General features: G+C 46.9%; 1 protein-coding gene across 1 annotated transcript in view; it reads right to left on the bottom strand.

Annotated features, from left to right (window-relative positions):
- Positions 1–13,239, bottom strand: part of LOC123442223 (polygalacturonase-like) — a 46,140-nt gene extending 32,901 nt beyond the window's left edge. Inside the window, exon 1 of the mRNA XM_045118274.1 lies at positions 12,945–13,239. Coding sequence (XP_044974209.1) covers positions 12,945–13,239 — 295 coding nt within the window. The remainder of the gene's footprint in view (positions 1–12,944) is intronic.
- Positions 13,240–14,249: the final 1,010 nt, after the last annotated feature.

The raw sequence follows: 14,249 nt of genomic DNA, 5'->3' as shown, positions 1-14,249 counted from the left end.
CTTTCCGCCGTGAATATGTAAAGTTTTGTTTCGCTTCCTCTCGTGAAATACCAAATCATTCACGCATGTGCGAAGTGTTATATGTTTTGAAGAATTGTTATCTTCACTTGATATAATTTCTCTTAGCACGCCAAGCCACCGACTGATTTGATCAAGGAAAATAAGTTCTTTCATAAGAGCTAATCCAGACTTACACATGGAACCTTGTCATCCTCGATGATGGTTCCCAAAATGAGAACCGAGTTGCCTTTTGAGATAAGAATTTCACGTGGGCACGAATGTCTTGACATGCTGTTCATGTGTCTTACAATCAAACTCATGATTCAAGGATTACTTGTGAAGTTCATACCCTGAGAATCTTACATCTTCATTTTTCTTCTCAGACATCTTGAGTCTGAGGTATCCTAACACCAACTAGATCGGAATCTCGGGCAGATATGATGGTTGTGACATTTTCCAAATAATTATAACTTTGGTCTTTAGGTAAACCGGTACAGTGATGTCTTGTCTGGCACACTGGGTCGGAGGACCTATTGTTATAAATCCTTCCATATGTAAGGTTCGCCATTCTACCATGAGGAAATTGTATGACTTAGCTTTGTAAGTAGTCCCTCCTGGTTCCTCTTTGTATATCCATAAGTCCAACCTTTATCTGATGACCATGTCGATGCTACCCCAAAGCACGGATGTGGTACTCTAAATTCAACAGGAACATTGGAAGCGCGATGCTAAATTGTTCCTGATCAATTATCCAAACCACATGGTATGGATAAACATGATGATTCTTCTTGTCTCTTTACCAAGATGGTTATGTACTGGATGACCTATCATGTATACCATACTCTATGGTTTCCTCGGGAATGGTATACTCTAATACTTGTGTGTGTGAACACATTTTCCCTTCCCATTGGTCTGTTTGATTTTTATTGTGGCATAACTTATCTAAGCAGTGTTAGTTCCCTGCTTAGGTAAAATTCTTGGTGTACAACTCTGTCAGTAAGACCGTGTTACTATTGTGGATAACATTCCGGTAGCCGCCGGTGGACAGAACCTTGCCTATTGGCCCGCCTCGTTTCAACGAGCAGGAAAATGGTTCTATTCGTTCCCCGCCCTTGGTATCGACGATGTTGCCAACATAACTGACAGGTTATCCTCTGACATGTCGTGTTACCAAGACCATGTAATATGTCACCCCTCTGTCTACTCCCGCCCCACATGGTGGACCCATAACCCAAAGTTCCACAGGATTGAAACCTGACTCTCCTGTACACCTTTGACTCCAAAGTATCCTTTACATTTGGCTTCGTATGAAATTCTCGAGCCACCGTTCAATGTACCGATCACTCTTCGGTCCGGATATTATTCAACATGCCGAAGATCAAGTCCGTATTATTCATGACAATCTGAAGGCTGCTCAGTCTCGTCAGAAGAGTCAGTATGACCGTCATCATCAAGATATGGCCTATCAACCTGGCGAAAAGGCTTATCTTCATGTCACACCAATGAGAGGTGCACACCGTTTTGGAATCAAGGGCAAGTTAGCTCCTCGTTATATTGGTCCTTTCACTGTTCTCGAAAGGCGTGGAAGAGTGGCTTATCAATTGGAACTGCCGGCGAACCTTTCTCAGGTTCACGATGTCTTCCATGTTTCTCAGCTCCGTCGCTGCTTCAAGGACCCTATTCGAGCAGTGGATCACGATATGCTTGAGCTACAACAAGACCTCTCTTATAAAGAGCATCCGGTCCGCATTCTCGATCAAGCTGAACGTAAGACTCGTCGCAAGGTCACCAAGTTCCTTAAGGTGCAGTGGTCAAATCACTGTGAAGATGAAGCCACTTGGGAACGCGAGGATCATCTTCGTGATGAATACCCCCGGGCTCTTTCCCTCTACCTCTTAATTCTCGGGACGACAATTCTTGTTAGTAGGGGAGAATTGTGACATCCTCGACTTTTGCAACAGTAATTATTGTAATTAAGCTACACTGATCAACCGCTAATGATGCCACGTCATCGAATTCTCATCTCAGACCCGCGTTGATTCGAGTCTGTCCGGATCAAAAATTTGAAAGCAAGGGAAAAATACTTTATAAGTTCATTACAAATATTAAGAAGGATATATATAAAAAAGGAAAGTATTAAAAATAATAATGATAAAAGAAAGTATAATAAAAGAAAGTATTTAAAAAGAAAAATCAATTTGTAAAATAAATAATGAAAGAAAGAAATAATAGAAAAGGGAAAAAGAAAACAAAATAAAACAAATCAAAGCAACAAAAAAAAAGGAAAGCAACCCCACCCCCTGGCCCAACTGGGCTCAAGGCCCAGCCGGCCACCCCCCCATCCCGCAAACCCTAGCCCCCCTGGCGAGGGAGCCGCCGCCTCCTCCCACTCGCCTCCCACGGCACCGCCAGCGCCCCCCACTCCCCACCTCTCGCCTCCCACCCCCACCGACACCCTCGCCACCAACCGCCCCTCGTGGGGGCCCCTCCCCATCTCTCCCGTGACACTCTCCCTCCCCCACGACCCCCCTCCCCTGCCGAGCCCCCATCTCCCTCGGCCACCCCATCTCGCCCCCTCCCCACGACCCTCTCTGCTCCCGTCGCCTCCCCTCCTCCCAGATCCTCCCGCCGGCGGCCTTCCTCCCCCTCCACCTCTCGCCGGCAGCGCCCCCCACGGCCTCCTCCCTCCATCGACCCTCCTTCCCCGGCGACCCCCCCCTCCCCATGGCCTATCCTCCCCCGGCGGCCCCCCTCACGGCTTCCTCCTACCCCGGCGGCCCCTCCCCTCTCTCGGCCGGCGAGCCACCCCCTCCACCGCGCCGGCCAGCAGTCCCCCCCTCGGTCCTTCTTCCCGCGGCGAGCCCCGGCCCCCGTAGGCCTTCTCCCGCTCGGTCCGGGAGGGACCGGGCAGGGAGACGTCATCATCTCGCCGGATCCGGACGGCTCCCCCTCGCCGGCGCGTCATCACCATCATCACTGTCCCCTCCACCAGCGGAACCACGCCGTCTCCACCGTCACCTTCGTGCGAACTCCGGCTTCATCGGGCCGTCTCGTCACCGTCGGTGAGCCCCTCCTCGGGCTCCTCCCACCATGACGTTCTCCTCGCCGTCCCGGTTCCGTTCCGGCAAACGGGACCTCGATCCGTCGACGGTAGACTCCGGTAGGAGGATTTGAACTTTCGGTTCTTCTAGGTGGAGTTAGCAGAGAGTTGTTCTTTGTCTGTTAACACAAAGATGAGTGTTGAGAGTTTTGAGAGAAAAAGTAAATAAAAATAAATGATGTATTAGACGCGTATGTATGTATGTATGAGATGTGATGTATGTATTTGCGTATATGGATATTTAGAGAAATACGGTATTTGCACGGTTAGGTATCTAATAATAAAATGAGAAAATAACCTTAGGCCACTTACCGGTGGGGCCAATGCACCGCTGTCTATGACAGGGAGGCCCCACGCGATAGTTAAAATAAAAATAAAAATAATGTTTTTATTAAATAAATAAATAAATAGATATAATAATAAATTAATGAGTTAATGAATTAGTTAAATAAATATATAAGTTAATCTGTTAATTAGAATAATTAATTAACATAATTAGAGTATGACACGTGGGTCCCCCACTAAACTAATCTGATTAAATAATATTTAATCTTAAATAAAACTTGTGCCTATGACGTTCGGGACCCGCTGGTCAGTTGACCAGTCAACTGCTGATGTCAGCCTGACATCGCGATGATGTCATAATAGGATTTTATTAAATCTTTTAAATCTGTTTTTAATTCCTAAATAATTAATAAAACTTTGAAAATTAATATAAAATAATCCGTAAGTCAGATCGAAATATTTTCAACATGAAAGTTGATCAGTAAACCGAGACGAACCCGGATACACGGTCCGTTCGTCTGTCACGCGTCCCTAGCATAGCAAACATGGAACTTTTCCATCATTTCCAGTATTACCGGTAGTAGCCCGAGACCCGGAAAATATCGTCAGATATTCTTCCGACCCGTCTATGACGAATGTTGCTGCGTTAGCTCATGTCTAGCCTGCATCTTGCCATGTCATGCTTTGTGTTGCATCGGTGCTATTATTTATTGTTTATTCCCCCTCTTCTTACCGGTAGACCCCGAGACTGACGCTGCTGCCGGGTTCATCTACGACCCTGCCGATCAGTCCTTTGCCACAGAGCAGCAAGGCAAGCAAACTCCCCTTGATCATTCCTATATCGCCTATGTCTTTCTTCCTACTGCTTGCATTAGTATTTTGCTACTGTTGTAGTTAGCTCCTATATCTGATGCATAGCCTGTTTTTGTTGAACTGCTACTTTCAGTCCTGTACTTTAAATATGCCTACTATAGGTGGAGCAGTCATCCCCTCTGACCCCGTAGATCAGTTGCCCCGCTTGTTTTCAAATCTCGATCTCTGATCGACGAGCCAGACCCGACACAGCACATTCACCCCCTTCGTTGTACGACGCTACAGAGTTACTGTTGGGTACCGAGGGTGACACCTCACTAAGTACTCCTGATGATATCTCTGTAGTATAGCTAGTCGGTCGTGGTTATCGAGGGTGATTCCTCTTTCACCATTCCCGATGACGCCTCTGTCGTGCCACCCCGCGAGTGTGGGACCCCCGAGGGTGATTCCTCTAAGCCCACCTTGACGGGTACATCGTTCGGGATCCAACGAGGGTGATACCTCGGATTCCCCCCGATGTTACGACCACACAGTTACTCGACCATGTTACTGGGATCATTGGTGATTAGTTGTAAGACGGGTGGATTCCCGTGAGACTGTGTTGTTGGCCTAATTAAAATGCTAATGGATTTGGGTATTTGATCTGGGTTGGTCGGAGACCTTTTCGCACTAACCGGCTACGCGGGAAGAATTATGGGTACTCGGCGTCGCGGTATCAGCCGAAGCTTTTCAGATGCCAGCAGTGTAGCGGCGCGCGCCCGAGTGGTCCCGAGATGCATCGCGCTTGTGATTAAGGGATGCTAGGACTGACGTCGGCCGCCCACGCCACGTGCAGGAGCGTGAAGGGGAACTGGGCCCACGAACCCTTTGTGCTTAGGATTTAGACCGGCGGGCTGGCCTCTCTGATTAGTCTTAGGTGGGGCTGCGACGTGTCGATATTCCGAGGCCGGGCAGGACCCAGAAAAGTATGTCCGGCCAGAGTGTTATCGAGCGTGACGGGACATGTGGTGCACCCCTGCAGGGATGAAAATTAACTATTCGGATAGCCGTGTCCACGGTTACAGGACGACTTGGAGTTGTGCCCCGATCTTATACAACTACAATTGTTACTTAACTGGAATTAGTTTACCTCGGGATTGCTTCCTCGCAGGGAGTCGAGGGAGGATCTTTAGGCGTGACCTCACTTTAATATTGCTGCAACAATATGACTATTAATGTGTTACCCCTGTTCTACTCTCGTCTATTGCTGCAAGACCCTGAAGATGCTAGTCTTCGATAGGACTAGGCCTTCTCTCTCTATTCTCGCATTGCTGCAGTCAGTCCACATATAACCCCCTTCTTTGATACTGATGCATAATTAGAATAGTTCTGATGTAAGACTTGCGAGTACTTTGGATGAGTACTCACCGCTGCTTTGCTCCCCCCTTGTCCCCTTGATCCGTTTGCTGCGACCAGATGATGGAGCCCAGGAGATGGAGGTCCCCGCCGCCGACGACTGCTACCCCGACGGTGCCTACTACGTGGAGGCCGCTGATGATCAGGAGTAGTTAGGAGGTTCCCAGGGAGGAGGCCTCGCCTCGTTCGATCGTTGTATCTTTTGTGCTAGCCTTCTCTAAGGCACCCCATGTTTTATGTCTGTACTCAGATATTTGTTGCTTCCGCTGACTCGTGTGTTTATCGAGCTTTCGTATTCTAGCCCTCGAGGCCCCTGGCTTGTAATATGAAGCTGATGTTATTTTATTTGTGTCTAGAGTTGTGTTGTGATATCTTCCCGTGAGTCCTTGGGTTTGGTCGTACGCATTTGCGTGTATGTTTAGCGTACGATTAAGCCGAGGGCGTCACAGAGATGGTGCGATCTATGATGTCTCTTACTGATTTGCCGTTATCATTTTGGGGTTATGCATTAGAAACAGCTGCATTCACTTTAAATAGGGCACCATCAAAATCTGTTGAGACGACACCATACGAACTGTGGTATGGCAAAAGGCCAAAGTTGTCGTTTCTTAAAGTTTGGGGATGTGATGCTTATGTCAAAAAGCTTCAGCCTGAAAAGCTGGAACCCAAAGCGGAAAAGTGCGTCTTCATAGGTTACCCAAAAGAGACAGTTGGGTACACCTTCTATCTCAAATCCGAGGGCAAAGTGTTTGTTGCTAAAAACGGAGCTTTTCTTGAGAAGGAGTTTCTCTCGAGAGAATTGAGTGGGAGGACGATAGAACTTGACGAGGTTGCCGAACCTCTCATCCCTCTGGATGGTGGCGCAGGGCAAGAGGAACCTCTGTCGTTGCAACGCCGGTTGAGGAGGAAGTTAATGATGATGATCATGAAACTCCAGTTCAAGTTTCTGTCGAACCACGCAGGTCGACGAGACCACGTGCTGCTCCAAAGTGGTACTGTAATCCCGTCTTATCAATCATGTTGTTAGACAACAATGAACCTGCAAATTATGAAGAAGCAATGGTGGGCCCAGATTCCAACAAATGACTAGAGGCCATGAAATCCGAGATAGGATCCATGTATGAGAACAAAGTGTGGACTTTGGAGGTACTACCTGAGGGCCGCAAGGGCATTCAAAACAAATGGATCTTTAAGAGGAAGACGGACGCTGACGGCAATGTGACCGTTTATAAAGCTCGACTTGTGGCAAAGGGTCTTTCACAAGTTCAAGGAGTTGACTACGATGAGACTTTCTCACCCGTAGCAATGCTTAAGTCCATCAGAATCATGTTAGCAATAGCTGCATTTTTTGATTATGAAATCTGGCAAATGGATGTCAAAACGGCGTTCCTTAACGGTTTCCTTAAGGAAGAGTTGTATATGATACAACCCGAAGGTTTTGTCGATCCTAAGAATGCTAACAAGGTGTGCAAGCTCCAGCGATCCATTTATGGACTGGTGCAAGCATCTCGGAGTTGGAACAAACGCTTTGATGAGGTGATCAAAGCATTTGGGTTTATACAAGTGGTTGGAGAATCTTGTATTTACAAGAAAGTGAGTGGGAGCTCTGTGGTGTTTCTAATATTATATGTGGATGACATATTACTGATTGGAAACAACGTAGAGTTTTTGGAGAGCATAAAAGGTTGCTGAATAAAAGTTTCTCTATGAAGGACCTAGGAGAAGCTGCTTACATTCTAGGCATTAAGATCTATAGGGATAGATCAAAACGCCTGATAAGGCTTTCACAAAGCACATACCTTGATAAAGTTTTGAAGAGGTTCAAAATGGAACAGTCCAAGAAAGGGTTCTTGCCAGTTCTACAAGGTACGAGATTGAGTAAGACTCAGTGCCCAGCAACTGATGAAGATAGAGAGCATATGCGCTCCGTCCCCTATGCTTCAGCCATAGGTTCTATCATGTATGCGATGCTATGCACTAGACCGGATGTTAGCCTGGCCATAAGTATGGCAGGTAGGTTCCAGAGTAATCCAGGAGTGGATCACTGGACAGTGGTCAAGAATATCCTGAAGTACCTGAAAAGGACTAAGGATATGTTTCTCGTGTATGGAGGTGACGAAGAGCTCGCCCTAAAAGGTTACGTCGATGCAAGCTTTGACACAGATCCGGACGACTCTAAGTCGCAAACCGGATACGTATTTATTCTTAATGGGGGTGCGGTAAGCTGGTGCAGTTCCAAGCAAAGCGTCGTAGCAGATTCTACATGTGAAGCGGAGTACATGGCTGCCTCGGAGGCCGCTAAGGAGGGTGTCTGGATGAAGCAATTCATGACGGATCTTGGAGTGGTGCCAAGCGCACTGAATCCAATAACCTTGTTCTGTGACAACACGGGTGCCATTGCCTTAGCAAAGTAACTGCGGTTTCACAAAAAGTCCAGACACATCAAACGACGCTTCAACCTCATCTGCGACTACGTCGAGGGAGAGGACGTAAATATATGCAAAGTGCACACGGATCTGAATATAGCAGACCCGCTGACTAAACCTCTTCCACGGCCAAAGCATGATCAACACCAGAACTGTATGGGTGTTAGATTTATTACAATGTAATTCACATGATGATGTGAGGGCCAGATTATTGACTCTAGTGCAAGTGGGAGACTGTTGGAATTATGCCCTAGAGGCAATAATAAATATAGTTATTATTATAATTCCTGTATCAAGATAATCGTTTATTATCCATGCTATAATTGTATTGAATGAAGACTCATTTACATGTGTGGATACATAGACAAAACACCATCCCTAGCAAGCCTCTAGTTGGCTAGCCAGTTGATCAAAGATAGTCAGCGTCTTCTGATTATGAACAAGGTGTTGTTGCTTGATAACTGGATCACGTCATTAGGAGAATCACGTGATGGACTAGACCCAAACTAATAGACGTAGCATGTTGATCGTGTCATTTTGTTGCTACTGTTTTCTGCGTGTCAAGTATTTATTCCTATGACCATGAGATCATATAACTCACTGACACCGGAGGAATGCTTTGTGTGTATCAAACATCGCAACGTAACTGGGTGACTATAAAGATGCTCTACAGGTATCTTCGAAGGTGTTAGTTGAGTTAGTATGGATCAAGACTGGGATTTGTCACTCCGTGTGACGGAGAGGTATCTCGGGGCCCACTCGGTAATACAACATTACACACAAGCCTTGCAAGCAATGTAACTTAGTGTAAGTTGCGGGATCTTGTATTACAGAACGAGTAAAGAGACTTGCCGGTAAACGAGATTGAAATAGGTATACGGATACTGACGATCGAATCTCGGGCAAGTAACATACCGAAGGACAAAGGGAATGACATACGGGATTATATGAATCCTTGGCACTGAGGTTCAAACGATAAGATCTTCATAGAATATGTAGGATCCAATATGGGCATCCAGGTCCCGCTATTGGATATTGACCGAGGAGTCTCTCGGGTCATGTCTACATAGTTCTCGAACCCGCAGGGTCTGCACACTTAAGGTTCGACGTTGTTTTATGCGTATTTGAGTTATATGGTTGGTTACCGAATATTGTTCGGAGTCCCGGATGAGATCACGGACGTCACGAGGGTTTCCGGAATGGTCCGGAAATGAAGATTGATATATAGGATGACCTCATTTGATTACCGGAAGGTTTTCGGAGTTACCGGGAATGTACCGGGAATGACGAACGGGTTCCGGGAGTTCACTCGGGGGGGCAGCCCACCCCGGGGAAGCCCATAGGCCTCGAGGGTGGCACACCAGCCCTTAGTGGGCTGGTGGGACAGCCCAAGAGGGCCCTATGCGCCTAGAGAAGAAAATCAAAGAGAAAGAAAAAAAAGAGGAGGTGGGAAGGGAAGGAAGGACTCCCTCCCACCAAACCAAGTCCAACTCGGTTTGGGGGGGAGCCTTCCCCCCTTGGACTCGGCCGACCCTCTTGGGGCTCCTTGAGCCCCAAGGCAAGGCCCCCTCCCTCCCACCTATATATACGGAGGTTTTAGGGCTGATTTGAGATGAATTTTCCACGGCGGCCCGACCACATACCTCCACGGTTTTTCCTCTAGATCGCGTTTCTGCGGAGCTCGGGCGGAGCCCTGCCGAGACAAGGTCATCACCAACCTCCGGAGCGCCGTCACGCTGCTGGAGAACTCTTCTACCTCTCCGTCTCTCTTGCTGGATCAAGAAGGCCGAGATCATCGTCGAGCTGTACGTGTGCTGAACGCGGTGGTGCCGTCCGTTCGGTACTAGATCGTGGGACTGATCGCGGGATTGTTCGCGGGGCGGATCGAGGGACGTGAGGACGTTCCACTACATCAACCGCGTTCACTAATGCTTCTGCTGTACGGTCTACAAGGGTACATAGATCACTCATCCCCTCTCGTAGATGGACATCACCATGATAGGTCTTCGTGCGCGTAGGAAAATTTTTGTTTCCCATGCGACGTTCCCCAACATATTGCACTAACACTAGCACCCATATCACATAAACCATGGTAACAATGATCTCCTATCTTGACAGAAACGACGGGCAGGCCAACTACAGGTCCGTATTTGTCTTTCGCGTGAGGTTTAGCTATTCTAGCAGAGTCCTCACAGAATTTGATAACATGCCCATCTATGTCTTCGGCTAAGAGATCTTTGATAATAGCAATACTAGGTTCAACTCTAATTTCCTCAGGGGGTGCAAGTGGTCTAATGTAACCCCTACGTATCACAGTTGGAGCTTTAGAATAATCCTTTTTCCTTGCAGGGTAAGGTGGTTTCTCAGCGTAGGCACAAGGAACAATAGGATCACTAAAGGCAATGACTTTCTCCTCAACTAGATTGGGTTTAACTATGTTGATTTCTACAGGAGGATGATACTTAAACCACTTCTCTTTGGGAAGATCAACATGAGCAGCAAAAGATTCACATAGAGAAGCTACTATCTCAGAGTCAAGTCCATACTTAGCGCTAGAATCTCTAGAAGTGTTTGTTTCAACAAAAGATTTAAGGCAATCAAACTGGAACTTCATACCTGACTCCTTACCTTCTTCAAGCTCCCAATCTTTAGAGTTACGTTTGATTCTTTCCAATAAATTCCACTTTTGATCAATATCCTTCTTCATAAAAGAACCGGTATAAGAAGTGTCAAGCATGGTACGATCTTCAAGAGAAAGCCGAGCATAAAAGTTCTGAGTGATAATTTCTCTCGAGAGCTCATGATTGGGGCATGAATATAGCATTGATTTAAGCCTCCCCCAAGCTTGAGCTATGCTTTCTCTGTCACGAGGCCAAAATTTATAAATCTAATTCCGATCACGATGTACTAAATGCATAGGATAAAACTTTTGATGAAATTCCAATTTCAACCGATTGTAGTCCCATGATCCAGTATCATCACATAGCCTATACCATGTCAACGCCTTATCCTTCAAAGATAAAGGAAAGACTTTCTTCTTTACCTCATCCTCGGGCAAACCTGCAAGCTTAAATAAACCACAAACTTCATCTGCATAGATTAGATGCAAGTCTGGATGTGAAGATCCATCTCCTGTAAAAGGATTAGCCAGCAGTTTCTCAAGCATACCCGAAGGAATTTCATAAAAGATATTTTCAGTAGCTACCTCAGGTTGAGGAACAACTCCTCGTGCTTCCATTCGTGGTGAAGATACCCCGAACAAACTCCTCAAAGGAACAGTTTCCATAGTGACAAGTGACAATAAATTTCAGCACAGTATATAAATGTTTCCATACCAAATTCCACTTACCAAAGGCGCTTCCCTCCCCGGCAACGGTGCCAGAAAAGGGTCTTGATGACCCACAAGTATAGGGGACCAATCGTAGTCCTTTCGATAAGTAAGAGTGTCGAACCCAACGAGGAGGAGAAGGCTCTGATAAACGGTTTTCAGCAAGGTAATAACTTCAAGCACTGAAAGTGGCGGTAACAAGTGATGGTGTTAGAGGTGAAACGTAGCAAGCGAGAAGTAACAAGTAACAACTAGTAGCAATCGTGCAGCAAGTGGCACAATCCCTTTTTTAGCAAGGGACAAGCCTGAACAAAGTCTTATAAGAGGAAAAGCGCTCCCGAGGACACACGGGAATTTCTGTCATGCTAGTTTCATCATGTTCATATGATTCGCTTTCGTTACTTTGATAGTTTGATATGTGGGTGGACCGGCGCTTGGTTACTGCCCTTACTTGGACAAGCATCCCACTTATGATTAACCCCTCTCGCAAGCATCCACAACTATGAAAGAAGAGTTAAGACAACGTCTAACCATAGCATTAAACTAGTGGATCCAAATCAGCCCCTTACGAAGCAACGCATAGACTGGGGTTTAAGCTTCTGTCACTCCAGCAACCCATCATCTACTTACTACTCCCCAATGCCTTCCTCTAGGCCCAAATATGGTGAAGTGTTATGTAGTTGACGTTCACATAACACCACTAGAGGAAACACAACATACATCATATCAAAATACCGAACGAATACCAAATTCACATGACTTATCCCATGTCTTCAGGAACAAAAGTAACTACTCACAAAGCATAATCATAATCATGATCAGAGGTGTAATGAATAGCATCAAGGATCTGAACATAAACTCTTCCACCAAGTAATCGAACTAGCATCAACTACAAAGAGTAATCAACACTACTAGCAACCTTACAAGTACTAATCGGAGTCGCGAGACGGAGATTGGTTACAAGAGATGAACTAGGGTTTGGAGAGGAGATGGTGCTCATGAAGATGTTGATGGAGATGCCTCCCCTCCGACAAGAGGAGTGTTGGTGATGACGATGGCGAGGATTTCCCCCTCCGGGAGGGAAGTTTCCCCGGCAGGATCGTCCTGCCGGAGCTCTAGATTGGATCTGCTCAAGTTCCACCTCGTGGCGGGGGAGAATCCACGAAAAAGCTCCACCCTGATTTTTTTCTGGACGAAACCCTTCATATAGCAAAAGAGGGGGGCCAGTGGGCCACCAGGGTGCCCACAAGCCCTGTTGCCACGGCCAGGGGGGTAGGCCGCGGCAACCAGGCTTGTGGGCCCCTCGTTGCTCCCCTCTGACACTTCTTTCGCCCAGTATTTTTTATAAAATCCAAAAAAAAAGCACGTTGATTTTCAGGGCATTTGGTGTTGCGCAGAATAGAGGACTCAGACTTGCTCCTTTTCCAGTCCAGAATTCCAGCTGCCGGTATTCTTCCTCTTCAAATAAACCTTGCAAAATAAGAGAGAAAATGCATAAGTAAGGTTCCACAAAGTATAATAACAGTCCAAAAAGCGATAAATATCAACATGAAAGCATGATGCAAAATGGACGTATCAACCTCCTCGAAGTCCACACCTTGCTCTTGGACATAGCCCTTTTCCACCAAGCGCGCCTTGTGCTTCACCACGGCGCCTTGGGTGCCCTTCTTCAATTTGTACACCCACTTTAGACTGATCGCGCGGTGACCAGGTGAGAGCTCGCTCAGCTCCCAGGTGTTGTTGGCGATGATGCTTTGCATTTCTTTGTCCATCGTTTCACGCCAACCTTGCTCCTTCTCCGCCACAACGAAGGATGAAGATTCCTCTCCCGCGAGCAGACATACCTCGTTGTCGCTGTAGCTCGCCTCCTCCTCTTTGGTTGTGTCCCACATGTTATCCAGTGTGCAATACGTTCACGGCGCCTCCGCGCCGGCGGCACCTTGGACGCACAAGTTGGTGGGAGACGAAGTCAATGCCGTGGGTGTCGAGATCGTCGTCGCATACGCCTAGGAGGCAGGTGTGAGCGTGCCGATCATTGTCCATGGTGAGTTCGGCTCAGCGTCGGACGTGTGCACCCTGGGAGTGTCGCCCGACTCGAATCGGGTGCTAGGCATGGTTGCGGGCATGAGATCGATAGTGAAGGAGTTCATCACTTTGCCTTGTGCCTCCGTGACAGAGCTCTAGTCCCATGATGCGTTCTCGTCGAACACGACATCACGACACACATGTGCATGCCCCGACTGTTGGAAATATGCCCTAGATTCAATAATAAATTGGTTATTACTATATTTCCTTGTTCATGATAATCGTTTATTATCCATGCTAGAATTGCATTGATTGGAAACTCAAATACATGTGTGGATACATAGACAACACACTGTCCCTAGCGAGCCTCTGAAGGACTAGCTCGTTGATCAAAGATGGTCGAGGTTTCCTGGCCATAGACATGAGATGTCGTTGCCAGTAACGAGATTGAACTAGGTATAGAGAGATACCGACGATTGAATCTCGGACAAGTAACATACCGATGGACAAAGGGAATAGTATATGGGATTAACTGAATCCTTGACACAGTTGTTCGACCGATAAACATCTTCGTAGAATTTGTAGGAGCCAATATGGGCATCCAGGTCCCGCTATTGGTTATTGAGCGGAGAGTGTCTCGGTCATGTCTGCATAGTTCTCGAACCCGCAGGGTCTGCACACTTAAAGTTCGGTGGCGTTTCAGTATAGTTGAGTTATGTATGTTGGTGACCGAAGGTTGTTCGGAGTACCGGATGAGATCCTGGACGTCATGAGGAGTTCCGGAATGATCCAGAGACGAAGAACGATACATAGGAAGAGGGTATTTGGGCTCCGGAATGGTTTCGGGCATTTCCGGTAGTGTACCAGCTATGACGAA

This window comes from Hordeum vulgare, chromosome 3H (genome assembly GCF_904849725.1).
Source record: "Hordeum vulgare subsp. vulgare chromosome 3H, MorexV3_pseudomolecules_assembly, whole genome shotgun sequence".
NCBI classification, from domain to species: Eukaryota; Viridiplantae; Streptophyta; class Magnoliopsida; order Poales; family Poaceae; genus Hordeum; species Hordeum vulgare.
The sequence above is the reverse complement of the archived record's forward strand: the minus strand, read 5'-3'. Positions and strand labels throughout refer to the sequence as shown.